Raw genomic sequence first — 21062 nt, 5'->3', positions numbered from 1 at the left:
GTATTATTATTATATTTTACAAATTTAAACAAGTTTCCAGAGACAAAATCATAGATTTTAATTGCACAAACGTTCGATTTTAATTAAAATTATGGCTGCATTTGAAATATTGATGTAATTTTTTTATTTGTAATAAAAACTCCTTAACAATTCTTAATTCCCCTTGTTAAAAAATATTCAACTATTTCTTGCTTTCCGTAGTAAATTATTAACTTTTATAGTTGTTAATTGTTTAGTTCAGGGTGAGTTCGGAGTATTGAGATATTTCCGTGTTAGCAGCGCTCTTTAGATGCGCTTTGCTTTTTGCGTTGTGTTTAACGTTTTTTGGTAGTTTGAAGTATGACGACTGATTTTGCTTTGTGATACTGTAAAGAGCTGTACGAGTATTTTTGTAGAAGTTTCCAGAACTGTGAAGTGTTTCTTTAGATAAAACAAAATAAATTTTATCAAATTCTGATCGATTCTGTGTGCATTCAGTCTATTACGAACTTTTAACGCACGCAACAATATATTTCATTTCTTCACAATAATGAGTAAGAGGAATTAAATTTTTAATGCTCTTAATTATTTCATTTAATCTGACAGTAAACGCGTAAAAGATTCCAATTACTATTGTTTAATTTGAGAGTAGTTCATTATATTTGTACGAATCCAAACAATTCTGAATTTCTGGAACTATAAGGCCGACCTTTTTAGTTGCTAAACGCTAGTAGTTCGACCCAGATTCAATCGCCGGCATCCCTTCATATAGACAGATAGCCTTCGAGATGTGCCAATTAACCTAAAAAAGAGAAGCTAATAGAGAAAGTCACTTTAGTAACTTCTAAGTAGAATAACACAAACTCAGAAGAAGATTTAAAACAATTATTTGCCTGTCAGGGTCACGGTTACATACCCTACGCAATAATCTATTATGATTTGCTGGAAAGAGAAATGGAACATTTCGGGAAAAAGGAAAGATTATTTGTTGAACTTTGGAGTTTTTAAAAAAAAGAAAATGATGTATGATTTCGTTTATAATCAAATAATTGCTGGGCACGGGTGCTTCCCGGCGTACCTGAAAGGATTTAATTTGCAAAATAATAGTCTTTGTAGTTTTTGCAGTGCTTAGACATTTCGTCGAAGACTGCATATTTTTGCGACATGTTAGGATGAAACATGGTAACATAAAGGAATTCTATTGCTGCAGGAAAGAGTTTAGATTTGCAAAAGATTTGATGAACTTTATAAATGACAATATTGGGAATTTTGCATGAGGCCGTCTATTATCGGCCAGGAGAGTTGCAGCACACTCGTATATTACATTACATTCCCCTATGTAATAGCAAAAAATTAAGTCTTGCAATTAAATTGCAAGAATTCTAAAACAAATGCTCGAGAAAAATTTAAATATTAAATTACAAAGTAAAACCCGAACGTAAGCTTTGACTCAGGTCCTCAAACTTTCACAATGAATTTTGGCTAGCAAAGCTAAATTTGAATTACAGTTGCAGAGAGAAATAACAGCGTGACGGTCAGCGATAGCTATGACAAAATCTCAAACATGCTGTGCTTAAATACATTAACTAATTTGCGTCATGGAGGAAAACCGATAGAAGTAGAAATGACAGGACAGAAGAAGTAAAAAGAAACCTGATTAATTAGAGTAAAATCCTGCATGCTTTGACATGAAAATTATTCTGCTTGATTAAAGAAATTTAGATAAATTAAAGCTAAATATCAGTGCGAACCCCATTTGATAATTTAGTAAACATTTTTAGAGGATAAAAGCGTTTTCTGTATCGAGTGGCTTTCAAACAATGAAACATATTTGAAACATTTTTCCAACTGACGCTCCCATTTTGAAGTTTGAAGAAAATAAAAAGTGAGAAGAAAATATGGATGACAGTTTCTGTGTGCACTGAAAGAGTTCTGAGAAAAAGCTATTTTTAAATGATAAAGTATACGTACAGTCATTTAGCAAGAAGAGTGTTCTCTTCCTCGTCAGTTTTCTCTGTTCACGGGGAAAGAATTTTTGCCATATTCCTATCTAAGCGAAATAAATTTTGGAATCCATTTGATAATCATGTTCTACATTTAAAACTGATATATTAACTTGTCAAGGAAAACATAGTTTTTCACTTATCTTTTTCCCCTCAATAGGCTCAGAGAGGAATATTGAAGCGTATGTAACTAATTATAATTAATATTTGCAAACTTTAGTAAGATTCATAACGTATGCAGTTTTATTTAACGCAAAATTCATTTCCTTTGTTACTTGAAAATTTAACAATGTGCCCGTCTAAGAGTACCCCCTTTTCCGGTATGAGGTTTTTGTTTCGCATTTACTTTGTGCATTTGCATTTTATTTTCTCAGCGTTAATTTATTTTATGTTTGGAGCTTTTAATACGTACTTTTGTTTTAATTTCTCCCTTAACCAATAAAGACGCTCTTACAATTTTGCGAAAAGAAGGAGGGGATCCGGAAATATATATATGCTTACGCATTTAGGTATTCCCCCATACTGCAGAAAGAACTAGTTAGCATTCTCAACACTGCAAGGAATTAACGTATTCTTGGTACTGTAAGTGGTTACTATGTTCAGCTAGTAGATCTATGAGTTCAAACTTGGTCTTTCCTGCTTTGAAAATCCTGATCCTCTCTTACAGTGACTCCCGAAATAAAAATGGGATGAACAATATACACTGGTGTGCAAAAATTAAGGACGAGACGGTTTTTTAAATATAACTTTGTACAAAAGCTTTCCAAATCAACACATTTAATACAGTAAGATCCCCAATACGTAAGGACATGAGTAATGTAAGCAACACTTTCTAAAAGAGAAATCAGAGGGATAAAAAGAAGCTTTATTGAAAAAGTAGCATGGAGCGCAATGTGACTGAAGGCCAAAACCTGTGATGGGTGTCCAGCAAGAAACATCCGTCTTTAATAGGGGATGTGATCTCCCCTGACTGCTAGGCAGGTTTCACAGCGTCTGCCCATGCTGAGAATGAGGATGTCAATGAGTTTTGAGGCATTTGTTGAGGCATTGCAGCGCCAATCGAAGCTCCGGGATCGTTACTGGTGGTAAGTTACGAGCTGCCAAGCGTCTGCCTAGAAAATCCCATACATGCTCGATGGGATTGAGATCCGGAGATCGTGCCGGCCAATCCATACGTTCAATATCCTCACTCTCTAAGAGCTGTTTGGCAGCTACTGTGCGATGACATGGTGCATTGTCGTCCATGAAAAGGAACTGCGGACCCATAGCGCCTCTAAAAAGACGCACATATGGAAGAAGAATCTCGTTACAATAACGGGTCCCGTTGACTGAACCTCCGTCGAAGATGTGAAGGTCTGTACGACTACCAAGCATGATGCCTCCCCAAACGAGAACACCGCCACCTCCATACCTGTCCCTTTCAATGATGTTCGAGGGATGATTGCGGCTTCCCCGCTCTCTCCGGATGAGTATGCGATGAGAATCGCTACTCAGACTGAATCTGCTCTCATCTGTAAAGAGTACTCGTCCCCATTCATTGTCTCTCCAATTCCGGTGTTCCCGGCACCACAGAGAACGCCTTCTCCGATGGGCAGGCGTTAGAGGTACACACCGTACAGGGCGTCGTGCAGACCACCACCGTGCAGTCTTCTGGCCACGGTAAAACGCGATATCGGTCGTCCAGTCGCCTGTGTCGTGTGTCTAGCGATTTCTCCCGCTGTCTGCCGCCTGTTTCTTCTGGTCTGTAAGGCAATATACCGGTCATCTGCGGGGGTGGTTCCTCGTGGACGACCACTACTAAACCCTCGGATAGCTCTTCCTGTAGTTTGAAATTGTCTCCAAAGTCGTGAAACGATGCTGTGAGCAATTCCGAACTCTGCAGCCACACTTGTCACACTGCGGCCTTCCTCCAACTTCCCAGTGATTCGACCTCGGGTAAAAGCATCCAGATGTCGTCTAACAGATTGATTATTCGCCATTTCTCGCTGAGGCAGCAACTCGGTGTGATTTTAACTGCTATACGACGTGCAATCTCTTTGCCAGAAATACTGATCTTACACCGACAACATGCTTTATACTACTCAGACACTCTCCCATTACGTCTACCTGAATATATGTGCATGTGCTACCGTACATCATCTTACTTAATCTCCTGATTGGTCTTTCTGTCCTCTGCCTCTTCGTTCAGCTGATATGCTAATTTTTCGACTTCGTCCTTAATTTTTGCACACCAGTGTAGCTTGTGACATCTGGATTTGGTTAACTGCGTTTTTCCTTTAAGCGAAGGAGAATGTAATCAGTTATTGCATTCCTCCTCGCGTTCTCTTGTGATATAACTGGTTAGTATGTCTAGCGGGCAGCTAGAAGATATGTGGTTAGAATCCCGACGAGGATAGTGTTGATTTTTTTGTTTCCTGCTTTAAAAAACACTTAATAATGTTAACAATATATTATCTGCTAATAGTATATAGTTTTTTCGAATTGTATCTAAATCGCTTCCGAATTAAAAACATTAACCAGTGTCCAGGAGGTGGTATCTGTAACCCTCACCATTTTGTGTTTCAGTGGCTTGTCGATGCAGCGGCTGGCTTCTAAAATCCAAAAATGAGAAAATGACCAACATCGTCTAAAACAGAAAAAAGATAATTAATAACCAAAGCAGTTCAATGCTTTGCCACAGCAGCTATTTACGACTAGCATAATGAACGGTGTTTGTAGCATCTGCGCACTGCCATATGCACATAACTGGTATCTCTAATAATCATCTTTAAACCAATACTGTAGCTCATCTTTGTATATAGTCGAAAACTATCTTACACAAACATTAAATTTTATTTTGTTTTTAGATATTTTCATAACTCGATATGCACACACACATTGGGGGAGGGGAAGAAGAACAAAACAACATAAAAAAAAATAAATAAAAAAAAGGGGGGGAAAGAAAATATACAGCAACACATGAATCCTGAACAAACATTTCTTTTAAAGTCCAAAGGGGAAATTTGCTCATAAGGACTATTAATTTTGTTTTGGCATTTTGCGTTGTTTCATTTTTCAAATTGTTGCCACCAAATATTATTGCCCTGTGTTATATTTAAAGAAATTAAATAATGAAGAATCTGCATAAATATATATATGTTTCTCGTACAATGATAAAACAAGGGTACCTAGAGCTATCAAATTTTGAATAACGTACTCCTCCTGCGAATATGGGCATCTGGAAGCCCAAATTTGAAATTTGTTTTATTATCAATTTCATATTTTGTAAAACTTTTTTTAATTAATTTTTGACGAATTTTTGATTAACAACTCAAGGATTTCAAAGCGAGCAATGGCAACGTTGTACAGAAAAAACATTTTTATCTCCAGCGCGAGAGACTGCATATGGGAAATTCTAAAGATATGCTCATTTTAAAATTATTTTGCGATATTGCTCTTGAACTGAATTTTATGATTTAAGTGCGAAGAACGTGATATTTAATAAATAAAGGTAACAGACAAAACGTGAAAAGATCGCCCCTTTGGAAGTAATTTGAAATCTGAAACCTTTCAGATTTTCTTTCTTAAAAAAAAAAAAAAAAAAAAAAAAAAAAAAACTAAATTGTCCATCTTTCAACTGTCTTTTTCGCGAAGCTTTCAAATTTGATGATCGGCTGGCTGACCCCAATCTCAGAGTCTGATTAAGAAGTGGAGAATTTCCAAGGGATCGTAAAAGTTCTAATTGAGTCGTTCCTACGCTACACAAGATCAAAACTGATAGGATAAAACTTTAAGGGAATGTGGAACATATTGAAAGATACACTTTCGATCACAGAGTAAAGATCCTTTCCTTATTTCAATATAATGAATATTGAACCTTGTAGGAAGAATAAAGCTAATTTTTCAGAATAAACAAAATACCTTTATTTAAATTTTAAAACAGAACCAAAAAAAATAAATACTGCAGCTCTAAACTCTCAAAATTTTAAACTCTTAACTACTGCAGTTAAAACTCTTACAACTATTAAAAAAAAAACTCCCAATCTTAAACTCTCTAAAACAAAATATATAAAAATCTTTCGAATCCTCTTCTTGTTGCCACACCGTAAAATGCAAGTTCTTGTCCTATTATTTATATTTCACGTTCTCTTTAAGTCACGATCTTCACAAGTCATGATCTTTACAAGTCACGATCTTTACAAGTCTCCCCACAAGAAGCACATTCGTCACCGTAGAGACAATGTTGCTCAGAGTTCATTGAGAGAGAAAGAGTTAACAGCTAACCTTGACAAAGAATCAGCATTCCCATGTAAACTTCCTTTGCGGTATGTCACAGTCATGTTATACCGTTGTAACGCTAAGGCCCAACGAGACAGTTTAGCACCATGAGGGGCGCTTTGGGTCAAGTAGGTGAGGGGATTGTGATCAGACACAATCTGCACTTTGGCACCGAAAATCCATGTGTCAAATTTTTTCAAGGCTTCGATGACACAAAATGCTTCTCGTTCGATGGTTGACCATCGTTGTTGACAGGGCGTTAATTTCTTGCTGAAAAATGCTATGGGCATTTCTTTGCCATGTTCGTCGTTTTGAGCTAAACACGCTCCAATTGCGAAAGCAGATGCATCCGTATAGAGTTGAAAGGGCTTGCTGATGTCCGGAGTATGCAGAGATGGCATTTTAATCAACTCTTCTTTAAGTTTGTTAAAAGCTGCTTCTTTTTCAGAGTCCCATGGAATATTATTTGGAACACTCTTCTTTGTAAGGTTTGTTAGAGGTAAAACAATCTCAGAAAAATTTGGGATATAATCCCTATAGTAGCTTGCTAGCCCTAAAAGACTCCTGACTTCTTTTTTTAGTGGTAAGCTTAGACAGATTTCTGATGACTTCTACTTTCTCAGGATCTGGAGAGTGAGTGCCAGAACCTATTACATGTCCTAGAAACTTCACGTGGCTCTTTCCGAAATCACACTTTTCTAGATTTGCGGTTAGACCTGCGTTTCTCAGTGTCTGAAACACTTGGTCGATGTGATAGAGGTGGCCATCCCAAGTTTCAGAAAATATTGCCACATCATCAATATATGAACGGCAGTAGTTCTTATGGTTTGCAAGCACCTTATCCATCGATTTTTGGAAGGTACTTCCAGCATTTTTCAAACCGAAAGGGAGAACTTTCCATTGGTAATGGCCGGAATGAGTGATAAATGCTGTGTAGGGTTTAGCTTCTTCTTTCATAGGAATTTGCCAATATCCCTTGGTTAAATCGAGAACTGTTATGAATTTGGCTTTCCCTATTTCGAATAGTAAATCTTTAGCAATCTTCATCGGATAGGCGTCCGGAATTGTGAAGCTATTTAAAAGCCTGAAGTCTATGCACAGTCTAACGCCGCCATTCTTTTTTGCAACACATACTATAGGATGTGCCCAGTTACTGTCACTGGGTTCTATAAGATCCCATTCTAGCAGTTCTTTAACTTGACGATCGACTTCCTCTTGAAGTGAAACAGGAACACGGTAGGGCCTCAATCTTTTCGGATTACATCCTTCTGTAACCTTGATGTCATGACCATCAACATTGGCTTGACCAGGTTTGCTACTGAAAACATCTACATAAGATTTTAGTACTTTAAATAGTCCTTCCCGTTGGTAATATTTTAAGTCACCTTTCAAATTTTGTAAATGGGTCCAGATATCATCAGCAGATTTATTCATAAGATCTGCTGGTGCATAGTGGATATCTCCAAACTCTTCATCTTGGTCAAAAATGATACCAACGTGATCTACACGAGCAATATATGGCCTTAACTTATTTATATGGAGTTCCCTAATACTTCCGTTTTCCATTTCGATTTTGGCAGAGTGTGGCCTGGTAAGTTTGATCACGGTAGCTGGTCCTTGCCACGTGTTGAGCAATTTATGTGATGATGATGGCATTAACACGAGGACTTTGTCCCCAACATTGAAAGTCTTTTCTTGAGAACGTAAATTGTATCTTGAAGTGTACTCTTCTTGAGATATTTTGGAATTTGCTGATGCAATGTCATGAGCTTTTCTTAATTTTTCTAAAAGGTCTTGTAGATAATTTTCAATTGAACGGGAAGCTGTAACTGGAATGCTACGTTCACCTGTCCATATTTCTTTCAGCAAAGATAATGGTCCTGGTGGTATTCTTCCATATACCATCTGGAAGGGAGACAAACCAGTGGTGCTATGTGGCACTTCTCTGTAGGCAAACAGGAGATAGGGAAGATTCAAATCCCAGTTTCTGCCATGTTCTTGGATATTTTTGTTCATCATCTCTTTTAAGGTTCTATTCCAACGCTCGACAGCACCCATACTCTCGGGGTGTCCTGGAGTGGAGAATCGTGGAGACACAACAAGTAAGTTCTCAAAGGCTCGGGTGAGTTTGGCTGTGAAATTAGTTCCCTGGTCGGAACAAATCACTTTTGGAAATCCAGTTTGAGTAAAAAACCTCATCAAAACGTTGCATGTTGTTTTCGCACTTATGTCTTTGACAGGGGTGGCTTCTGCCCATCTGGTGCATAGGTCAACAGCACATATCAGAAACCGATGACCTCTCCTGGATGGAGGTTCTAATGGCCCGATACAATCCACGCTCCATACTTCAAAGGGTGTTTCCGGCCTAACAATAGGTTGAATTGGGATTCGATCTTTGTACGTAACTGTTCTCCTCAATTGGCATTCTTTACAACTTTCACAGAATTTTTTAACATCTTGCTTAATAGTAGGCCAAAAGAATGAGTACTTGATTCGTTGAATTGTCTTTTTCTCACCGAGGTGGCCGGCAAGAGGGATTTCATGTGCCATTCTTAGGACTTCCCTTCTTTTTTCTAAAGGTAATACAACTTGCTTAATGTTTTCACCACAGATATATTCGGAATGAAGTAATATGCCATCATCGAAAGTATATGAATTTTGATTTTTATTTGCCCATTCAAAGCATTTTTTCAGAGTTTCGTCTTGTTCTTGATGTGTCTTGAATTCTAGTCTTACCTTGTTCGTTGTTTTCAGAGACTCTATGTTTTCTTGGGAAATCTGATTAACAACAGCCAAATTTGTAGTAATGTCTTCAACTGGTGAGGGTTTATCATCTGTCTCTTTGTACTCTAAGGGGGATGCATCCCAATGACGATCACAGTTCCACAGTTCGATATTTCCACAGAGTGTTTCATAAGCTGAAGAACTCAATAGCAAGTCGGTAACTAGCTTTTTTGAAACAGCACACGTAATGGACACTCTACCGTGAAAATCATCGTCAATTTTCATCTGGAAAATCTTTAGTGGAGTAATTTCGTTTTCACCAAAAGCAGAAGATATCTCTATTTTACTTTCTCCTTCGCAAGGTATGTTGTCAACCAATTTCTCACGGACTACTGAAATTTGTGCTCCCGTGTCTACGATTCCATTTAGAATAATATCTCCACATTTAACTTTGACCAGTTTTAATTCATCTATGTTTCTAGATACGTCTACTGATTTTGAGACAGGAATAGAGATCTTGGCAGTTAGCACTTCTGGTTTTTCGTTTTCTGCTAGGGGTGCTTGTGTTTGTATTAAGTTGTTTTGTGCTGTTGCAGAAGCACTTCTTGGTATCCGATTTTTGGTACATAACTTAGATGTATGACCTTCTTTTCCACAATTATAGCAAGTTAATTTGAAATTAGTCTTTTGTGGTTCGTCACTCTTACGGGATGGGTACACTCTTGGCGTGTTTTCAGCGTACAGCGATTTATTTCTGAAAGCTCTTTCTGGAAGTGGAGAACGAGGTTGCCATTTTTTATTAGTTCTGTCTGCTGATGGATTACCACCATTCTGTTTTGAGATATTACGAACACTGTCATATTCGTCAAGTTTATCAGCTAATTTGGTTGGAGAAACGAATTTCGCCCAGTCGTCAAGAAGATGGTCTCTTACTTCATAGGGTACTCTTTTCTTAATTTGGTCAGTAATAATCAAGTCTTTTAACGCGGCAAAATTTGTGATTTCAAGACCATTGATCCATTCTTCAAAATAACTTGTAATTTCGTAGCAAAAATCTCTCCATGATTTTTCAGCGCTCTTTTGGTGCATCACAAATTTTTTTCTAAAGCTTTCAGGATTTAATTTAAATCTCTTCAATAAAATGGCCTTAATGTACTCATAATCTTCAAAATTTTCTTCAGATTCCCTACCAATTAATTGAATGATTTCAGATGGCATTAAAGTCAATAAACATGAAACCCAATCTTTAGGATCAATCTTTGTCCTTTTAGCTTGTCTTTCAAATAAGGATAAATAAATCACAATATCATCGTGTCTTAAATTGAATTTGGGAATAAGCTTAATTAAATCAAAATTATGATGTCCATTTTCATTTGTTGGTGGAGTTTGTGTTAGTCGAACACGAGATTCAATTTCGAGTTTCCTCAATTCAAATTCCATTTGCTCTCTTTTCTGCTGTGCTTCTAATTCTTCTTTCCTTCGTCTTTCCTCAAGCTCTTCTTTCTCCTTTCTTCGCTGTTCCTCAATCTCTTCTTTCCTTCGCCTTTCCTCAAGCTCTTCTTTCTCCTTTCTTCGCTGTTCCTCTTCTTTTCTTTTCCTCTCTTCAATAATCGTTAAAAACACTTCTTTAGCAAATGCTTCATCATATGTATCACTTTGAATTATTTCATTTTTTATCGCCACGATTTTCATACTTGGATCTACTTGAATTTTTAATTCAGCAGCTAAAGCCAGCAAATCCTCTTTTTTCCCACGTCCCATAAAAGCCATGTCTCGATTTTATTCAGCCAATAGACTCTTAGTTTTATAAAAATTTTTTTTCTCTTTTCTTTTTCTATTTAAATATAATTCACAATGAATTTAATTTTATTCGGCACGAAAATCAATCAGTGGAATCAATACTTAATGTGTTGTTCACTTACTCTGGCGAGTCAAACGAAATTACATTTGAACACTGGCGTATTCATTACTTTGAAAATTACATTTGAACACTGGCGTATTCATTACTTTGAAAATTACATTTGAACACTGGCGTATTCATTACTTTGAAAATTACATTTGAACACTGGCGTATTCATTACTTTGACAAGTAAATAAACTAAGATTCCATGACGGAAACAATAATTAACTTTTCATAATCTTAATTAACTATTTTACGTTTCCAAGGTAAATTGAGCTCTCACCTGAGTTATTTTGGTTCGTAATTATATGCGGGGAAACTCCGATCCTGTCGACTGCGCCAGTAAAGATCCTTTCCTTATTTCAATATAATGAATATTGAACCTTGTAGGAAGAATAAAGCTAATTTTTCAGAATAAACAAAATACCTTTATTTAAATTTTAAAACAGAACCAAAAAAAATAAATACTGCAGCTCTAAACTCTCAAAATTTTAAACTCTTAACTACTGCAGTTAAAACTCTTACAACTATTAAAAAAAAAAAAAACTCCCAATCTTAAACTCTCTAAAACAAAATATATAAAAATCTTTCGAATCCTCTTCTTGTTGCCACACCGTAAAATGCAAGTTCTTGTCCTATTATTTATATTTCACGTTCTCTTTAAGTCACGATCTTCACAAGTCATGATCTTTACAAGTCACGATCTTTACACACAGAATGCATAATCGAAAGTTTAACAGTTAGACTCATGTGCTGCCTTTCGTTCTGCCTTCTCTTCATTCGTGTGCAAATTGATTTTAAGTTGTCGATTACGTGAATGGGCATATATCTGACCATTTGGGGGAGGGGGGAATATAAAGACGGGCGGAACATGTCTGTTTTCATTATTCATGAATAGTCATTAAAAACCTGTAATATTATATTTAGGTTGCCCACCAGTGACCAAGCGGCAAGTGGCTGAACTCTGGTAATCCAATAGCAGTTCAAGCCCTGGCAAATGAGCTAGCTTTTCCGTTCTTTTCTGTATGTGTAACTATTATCTATTATTATTTCATAAAGCGTTTCCACAAAAGTACTCCTCCTTTTGGGCAGACAGACCCGTGTGCTTTGCCGTAATCTTAATCTAAATAATATTTGAATGTTTTTGAAAAAAAATTCGGGATCACTAGGAATAAAAATTATTGAAGAATAAAGGTCTTCAATCCATGGTAGTACGTACAACCAAAATACATAAAAAATACAAGTATAAAACGAATGCTAAGAGAATATTGACGATTTTCTTAACCGATAGAATCTTGATTCTGGCGATCATTTGCCTATTTATATCTAGCTATCGAACCTCGATCGTCACTGAGCACCTTTAAAATTTCCCGACCTTCAGAGAGTCAGTACCGACCTCGTGGGGAACCTTTTTAGTTGATATCTTTGATTAATATTCAGCTATAGCTTGTTACCTATAGCACCTATAGATATTCACCTATAGCATTTTAAATAACCATTTGAGAATTATTTTACCTAAAGAAACTTTTGTCCAACTGAAAACATTGCTTTTAGGTGCACATATTGCTGTATTATTATTTAATTCAAGATATTTAGGACTTTTACCTATTTTCAGGTATATAGAAATAGAAATTAATCCCATTATGCTTGAAAACTACATGGAAATAGACAAACAGCGAATTCAGAACTCGAAACGCCAATCTTTACAAGCAACAAAGTTATGCAGAAAATGCTAAAGATTTGGGTCAAAGAAAATCAAAATTGCTTAAGAATTGGTAAAAGAGGGCCTAATATACAAATACGGCGAGTTTTAAAGGTCTAAAGTGGCTGCAAAATTTTTTGTGCTGTATTAAAATCTTTCAATGCACTTTCTGAGAAATTGTGTTTTTCGTTACTTTTGATTGTGATTACGTTAATTTCTCAAAATGTATTTAGAATATTGAAATGAAATTTTGCCAAAATGTTTTATTCATCTTTATCTGTGTTCTGTACTAAAATCTGACCTCTTTGTATTTATTTATTGATTTTATTGACAGTATTTTGAAGAAAAGAGGAGTTTTTTTTTTTGTTTTAATTTTGAGTTTTTGTACCACGTTTTGTCATATATATATTTTTGTCATATATAATATTTCAAAAAATTTTATAAGTACAGCAAATCTTTTGCTACAGAACACAGGTAAGTATGTTATTTATATACTGTGTAAAGATTGTTCAAGTATATTCATTAGAATCTATTATAGGAGATCTGGCGTAAGTGAAAATTTTCACTAAAATTTTATTAAATATTGTCTATATTTAAAAAATTAATGAAACGTTCTATAAAATCCCATTTAAATTCATAGTTTTATATCCCATCTTACTCAAAAACATGTGTGTTTAATTAAAATTTTATGTATTTAAAAAAAGTGCTTCGTATGTAGGCACATACCTTAACTGCAATAATTGTGGATGAAGTATCAGTTTATGTATTTAAGAAGTATACAGTACACAGTATTTAAGAAGTATCAATTATGTATGTTATAAACAATATTTAAAAATAATTTATCACTACTGAATGTATAAATTATTACAAACTGTTGGTTATAAACAGTACCTTTTTGACATTTATAAATAACTTGTCGCTACGCGGCCAGCCTTCGTCTGGCTCTTAAATGTACCAGAAAAATGTCTAAAGAGAATACCCAACATGAAATTTAAAAACGGCACAGAATTTTACTCTGTAGAACAGCTTTATCAAAATAAATAATGTGTACACCAAATGACTTCCTTGCACGGAATATTAAATTATACACATTTTTCTTACATTTCATATAAACTAATTGGATTGAATTAAAAATAATCGATTCGTCGATAACGCATAAAAGACAATAGAATAAATGCACTTTTTAAAATTCACTATATTTGTTTACCATTGCGACACTCTGGTGCTAGATTCACTTAACAGCGTTGCATTTCGTCCATATTATAACTCAGAATGCATATAAATTTGAATCATTTGAAGAATTATCTAATCGTTGCCACATGTTTTATTCAAATACTATAATAAATCTAAAACGATGTATAAAAGAAATTAAGCAAACAAAACAAAAAAGAAACAGTTTTTTGCAGACGATCCAGTATTTCTCATTCAATTAATTCAGTTCTCACTTCCCGACAAGGAAAAACTACATAATTACTCAAAATATCTATATTAAAATTTACGAAGTAAACCTGAAACACTGGAATTTCCTCGAATAAATTCCAGAGTATATTAAGCATCATTTAATTCGCAATAATAAAAGAAGGCGTTATCTTTGTTGTTGCGAAGTTTAGTTTCTCTAGATCAACAAATCCGCTATTTTGCCAAGTTTAAAATGTAAACAAACATGTCCGCCATCGCAAAATTCATTAGGCTTAGCTGCACTAAAACAACTTTTAAATTGTTGATAATTCTACAAATATTCCATGCAGATTTATTATAGGCATAAAAACCTTAACCGAAAGATAAGAACAACTTAATTCAATCATTTTAAATAAAAAATTGCACAATTTACAAACATACGAGGGCTATCCAGAAAGTAGATTACGTTTTGGAATAAAAAAATAAACAAAGTATAGGAAACAAATTTTATTATATACAGATGAAAGCCACACTCAAATACTACTTTTCTACATAGTCACCATACAAATTAAGGCATTTATCGTAGCGATGTACGAGCTTGGAAATTCCTTCGTCGAAAAATTCGGCCGCCTGCGCCTTCAACCACTTCGTTACCTCTTCTTGCAGCTGTGCGTCGTCATCAAAACGCTGCATAGCCAGCCACTTCTTCATTGCTGGGAATAGGTGGAAGTCGCTCGGTGCCAGGTCGGGACTGTACGGCGGATGAGGAAACAACTCCCACTTAAAAGATTCAAGAACTTTACGAGTGACATTTGCCGTGTAGGGCCGGGCGTTGTCGTGAATCAACAAGATCTTAGAGCTCAACATTCCTCTGCGCTTGTTTTGAATTGCTCTTCTGAGTTTTTGGAGAGTTTGGCAATACCTTTGAGAGTTTATTGTAGTGCCTCTTTCCAGGAAGTCCACCAAAATTACACCTTTTCTGTCCCAAAAAACAGTCGCCATCATCTTCCTTGCCGACATTGTTTGCATGCATTTCTTGGGTTTTTGGGGAGAACTTGTGTGCCCCCACTGCATTGATTGCAATTTCGTTTCACAGTTCACATGTTTCACCCATGTTTCGTCACCAGTAACGATGCGATCGAGTAAAGAGTGACCATCCTTATGGTAAGCGTCCAAAAAGTTCAACGCTGCAGCCATTCGCTTATTTTTGTGGTCCTCTGTCAAGATTTTTGGAATCCATCTTGCACAAAACTTGTGGTAACCAAGCTTTTCGCTGATGATTTCGTGCAACAAACTTCGCGAAATTTGTGGAAAACTCAAAGAAAGTTCCGTTATTGTGAAATTTCGATTTTCACGGACTTTAGCATCGACTTTTTCGAGAAGTTCGGCGGTCACTATGCTGGGTCTCCCACTTCGATCTTCGTCGTGAACATTGGTTCGGCCATTTTGAAATCTTATGACCCACTGACGCACTCCACCTTCAGTGATAATGTTGTCCCCATACACTTCACGAAGCTGCCGATAGATTTCTATCGGTTTACAGTTTTTTGCAGTCAGAAACCTTATTACTGAGCGCACCTCGCAGCTCGCGGGATTTTCAATTAACGCAGACATTTCAAACCGTCACAGTATCTGAACGGAGCACAGCACGAACCTCTCACTAGCACGGCTAGATGCAGACTGAGCTGCGCAACGCTCTGACCCAAGATGGCCGCGCTAGCCCCGCCCCTAGCGGACACAGACGGAAACGTAATCTACTTCCTGGATGGCCCTCGTATAAGAAAAAAGAAACTGAGCAGTAACAGAGTGGATATATATATATTATTTATATACTTTTAGTGCGGCCGATTGCAACCAAAATACGAGGTGTACATCTACATGTTACAGCAGTCCTACATACAAAATTTCAATGTTCTGAGGCTACTCGTGTTTGAGTTATGCGAGATACGTTCGTACGCACAGATGTCACGAAACATTCTCTTCAGAATTCATTTTAAATCAGTTTTATAATTTTTTTGGGGGAAAGGAGTCTTTTATTCTGTCCTTACATGCGAAATGTCACGGATAACATCATTAAATTGCATTGGATAGGGGTTAAAATCGGTATTTTCGTTGAAATATGATACCCGAAATTTTTCGCGATTACAATACTTCCTTTTTACTTCGTACAAGGAAGTAAAAAACACAAATTTCAATAAAAATGTATTATATATAAAAAAATTACAATGAAATAAGCAATGTACCTTAATAGAAATATTAATTATCCTAATAAATAAATTAACCAACTTCCTGTTACAAAACTTAAAAACTCAAATGGTATAAAGGAAGTTAAGAATTTTGTTTCCTAAAAAATCATACAAAACGTTTTATATAATTAAACTTATACATAATTAAAACATAATATAAAAAAATTACAATGAAATAAGCTATAAATCTCATATTTTCAAGAGAAAACTGTCAGCAGTTAGCTGACAGTTCCAATGTCAACAGACAGTTCCAAAGCAATAAATGTAGAACTGTTGCCAAAATCACATTTCTAAATGAATGAAACTATCATCATAAAGCAATAATTAATCAAAATTGTGCTTTGTGGATGACATAATTCAAAGTATACAAACAATATTTTGCCATTAGCTAATACAGAGAGAGATGGGAAAAAAGAGGGAAATTCTTTCTTGTGTGCTTTGCGAGACACTTGCGCGTCAGAATAAGAAGATTGCGATGTGCGTGTTGCATGTCCAAAAATAAAAGAATATAAGCAGCATTTTATATCATATTTTTAACAGTCAGCAGTCCAGTGTACAAAGCATTGAATGAAAAATTGTTGCCAAAACCCCATTTCTAAAAGAATGAAACTATTCAAAATGCTGCGATTTCATCAAAAAAAAAAATAATAATAAATAAATAAATCTTATTCGAATTTTGAAAAATTCGCTGGGAGATGCACTGGCTCTTGTCTAGATACACCTACGTATCAAATTTCGTAGTCCTGGGTCTATTAGCTTACGCGCCACACGAACGAAAGACACCATACAGACAGACTCTTTTTTTTATTATATGTAGAGATAATCTGTTGCAACTTGAAAAAGGTATTAAAAATTATTAAGAAATGCGTGCATTGTTTTCACTTCTTTCAATTTGTTGCACTGATCAGCAATGTGTTGTTGTAATTTGAAAAGTGAAATTGTTCTTAATCAGTCAGTTAATTTAATTAATTTAATTTAATTTATTTATTTGCATTTAATATAATTTTAAAACATAGAGATTTATTATTTTATTTGTTTATTTTTGTTCGCTTTTTCTGATGCCGTTTCATTGGTCTGCCGCATTGCTAATTTTGTAATTAAATCCTAAACTACTGTAAGGGGAAATCGTTCTTACTTATTGCTGTATTCGCGCATGTCGTGAAATGCGTAGCAGTAATTACTTTTCGAACGCACTGTATGTCTAGAATATTAGCTAGGGCTTTGCAATATTTTTCTGCAATTTTTCTCGAAATTTCCTCCTTTTTATATGAATTACATAAAAGGTTATGTATTGTACAATTGCTTGTAACTTATGCTGGTATATATGAGAATATGTATTCCTAGCTGTGTTTTACAGTAATATTTGGAACACAGTATTAATCTTCATTTTGAATGCAAAACAGGAGCTGTGCGATGAGCCACGACTCTTTGTGGAAGGTGCTACAAGGTTCGACGTCGTTCAAGGTGAACTCGGTAAGCTAGTTTTGAAATTATACAATACGTATAATTACAGTAATTATATTTCTTGATTTAATTTAGCAAATAAATGAGATTAATTAACTCTATAATTTTATTTGGCTCGCGTTCCAAAAACTTTTTGTCAATTTGAGTGAGGATGTCCTTTTGTACTTCAAAAACTCCACAGGGACTCAGAAATCACGCGCAGCAATAACATTGACGCCGAAGAGCTGGCATAAGAACTCAATGTGTTTTATTATTGGAATCGACTTTGGAAAGAAATTCCCACTTTTCAAGTGGTGGTCCTTCCCTCTCCTTAGTTGTCGTATAATAATGCCATATTGTTGCTGTGCCGTTCAAGGGATGGCTAAGCTTTTATAGGACATAACAGCCTTATGTACAGAAAATGCTGTTTCAGGATAAAAATTGCGGAACAGAAATGTTCGGGAATTACTTAATAGTTATCCATTTTATTTTATGCGCAAAGAAAGCTCCTTTCACCCCTTCCCCGATTTTTGAATCTAACGCGTGCTTTCTGAGGCAATCTTATTCGCAGAAGTAATGATTCCTTTTAAATCAACGCCATTTGCTCCCCCCCTTCTCTCACAAATTAACGTTACGCACAGAGAAAACCACTAAAACATTCATGCAGCTAATCCGTTCACCAGAATTTATCATTTATCTGGGCATTTCTATATTTTTTCCATCTCTAACGTAAATACAAATCAATTTCCTTTAGAAAAATCTTCCCTGAAAAAAGGCATCTCTTCTCTGAAACATATAGTAACGTTAACTGTACAGTGTGTTTTATTCCCTCTAGCTCTTTAAGAAAGACATTTCTGCCTAGCTTTACATTTTTTGCCAGATATTTTTGAACCACACCGTGTATGGATAGATACATATGGTGATAATAATATACTTATATGGAGATTCATATGATAATAATTTAACTTTTTTTATTGTACGTAACTATATCTTTATTCAAAATCTTATATAGGAGCATTTTGTGTACATTTCATTAGATTCCGGGGGAATTTCTTCTTCAATTAAGATTTTTTGAAATTCTGATTTTCTTGTTTGCGTGATTGTTTTTTAATTAAACACTGTATCTGTATAAAACTACCAGTTATTGTGATTCTGTCGTAAGAACTTTTAGATCTATAATTAAATTTTGAAATCGTAAAAAAAATTGTGATTTCATTATTTTTTGTAGTTTCAGTTTATAATGATGATATGTGCAATCCTCTTTAAATGTCTAATTATAAATACCTAAAAAGTATATTTAAAAATTTTAATATTCGCGCCTTCGCGTGATCTTTTCTTTTTTTTCGGGAAGGCGAGGAGCAATCACATTTTTTTCACGTAAAACCAGAGTTGAGAATTAGTAGTTATTATTAAGAAAATAATGCGCATTTACATGAATTTCAGTTAAGATTTCTCAAAACTATAATTTTGATACTACGCACCGTTTCTCTGAAAGTGCTGGTCTAAATTTAAAAAAAAAATTTGATTAGTTGTATAAATTCCATGTGAGTATAAAGTGACCAACTATTATACTTCTGGCATGAAAATCTTAGAAATCACTTTTAAATTTATTTAAAAAAAAAAAAAAATCTGAAGGGTTTCTGATTTTAACACTTCCCCAAAAGGGTTTGTTAAGTTTTCTTTATGCCGTCGCTGAGCTGGCAGTCTACCAGATATCTCTTGCTGATCCATTTCTTTTGCCATTTTAGCTTTATTATTAAGCGTCAACTGTAAAATTACAGACATTTTAAAAACAGCACAGCGGTATATGTTTACAATTCTCGATTCAGTGTTAAGTGTTCTCAGAAAAAGCAATTTTTTTTTTTTTTTTTTTTTTTTTTTTTTTTTTTTTGTCTTTTAATTATTAACGTTTTGCATGTTAACTTTATTAAATATTACCTTCTCCGAACTTGAGCCATATAAAATTCAATTCAACAGCAAAAATTTAAAAAATATTTAAGAGCAGAGTATCTTTAGAATTTCCGACCGGCAGTCACAGACGCTGGAGATAAAAATGTTTTATTCAGTACAGTGTTGCTACTGCTCGCTTTGAAACTGTTGAGTTTGTTAATCAAAAATTGATTAAAATTTTATAAAATTTCGAAATTAAAAATTTGGGCTTCCATGTGCACATGCTCGAGTGGAGAACTACGTTATTCAAAATTTAACAGCCCTAGGTACCGTCGCTTTTTCGCAGTGCGAGAAACACTTACACACATGCAGATTCTTCACAGTTATTTCAAATACATTATTCTTCTAATTTAGAAGGGAAAACAGCTAACAGCAGTAATTTGTTTATCCGTAATGTAGCGTGCAGTGCATATTATAATTTTATATCGATGATGAAAATGGTATTTTTGAAAAAAAAATATGTAAAGTATTTTAATATCTGGGGCATAAAGTAAATGAGCAAATGTATTGTCAAGGCTATCGGATAAATTACACAACGTTTCACGATCATAAGCCAGTTAAGTTTGTAGACACATTAGATTATTTCGAAGCAGGTGACATGAAAATTGTGCAATGCTTTCGCCGGGACTCGAATCTCAGACCTCTCGAATACGCACCGAATGTGCTGAACACTACACCCGAAGAATGCTAAGAAAGCTGGAGAAATACCTTATACAATTCCTTTTAAAGGGTGACTGGGGATTAGGGGAACCAATCGCCAAATCCTAGTGGTGGAGAATCATCATCCACCACTTTTTGTTTTAGTTCGGGAGCCACTGTAAAGACATTAGGGTATTTCGAAGCGGCAGACGCGAAAAAATGAGCAATGCTCTCGCCGGGACTCGAACCACGGACCTCTCGAATACTCGCTGAGCGTGCTGACCACTACACCACGAAGGTATGCTAAGAAGGCGTTAGAAAAATCTTCTAAGTTTATTTTAAAAAGAAAAGGATCTTAAATACGTTATAGTTTTTGTTATAGTTTGACATTTTAAGAGCATTTGACCCTTCAAGATTTTACAATGCAAGGGCAATAATTTTATTATTGATGTGTGCAAGTAAAAATGTGCTTTAATGTGCCATCACGAGATGATCCTTTTTTTCTGAAGGGGGGCGGGCAATCACATTTTTTTACGTGAAATCAGAATTGAGAATTGCTTCATTTTCGCAGTTTTTGTTTAATGCAGCCGTACAATTCAGATTTTCTTATATGAAATCCTCTTCTTGCACCAATTCTCTTGGTTTTTCGGATTAATTTCTGACTAATCTTACTTCCTAGTACACCTTGATACTCTCTGCGCCGTATTCAAATTTCATCTCCTAGCAATCTATTAAAAAACAATATACGGTAAGAAAGAAACATTTTTTTTTTTTTTTTTTTTTTTTTTTACTGACAGCTAGTTTATTCAGATTATTAAAAA

The 21062-nt window shown here is 35.1% G+C and overlaps 1 protein-coding gene across 9 annotated transcripts in view; it reads left to right on the top strand.

Moving 5' to 3' along the window:
- LOC118183057 (calpain-B-like) overlaps positions 1-21062 on the top strand; it is a 207537-nt gene that overhangs the window by 105206 nt on the left and 81269 nt on the right. For all 9 annotated transcript variants that reach the window (XM_085806582.1, XM_085806581.1, XM_085806579.1 and 6 more), the window contains one exon: positions 17613-17682. In XM_085806582.1, coding sequence (XP_085662708.1) covers positions 17613-17682 — 70 coding nt within the window. The remainder of the gene's footprint in view (positions 1-17612; positions 17683-21062) is intronic.

Source organism: Stegodyphus dumicola, chromosome 12 (genome assembly GCF_044657685.1).
Source record: "Stegodyphus dumicola isolate Sdum_Otavi_A_Nest chromosome 12, ASM4465768v1".
NCBI lineage: Eukaryota > Metazoa > Arthropoda > Arachnida > Araneae > Eresidae > Stegodyphus > Stegodyphus dumicola.
The sequence above is the reverse complement of the archived record's forward strand: the minus strand, read 5'-3'. Positions and strand labels throughout refer to the sequence as shown.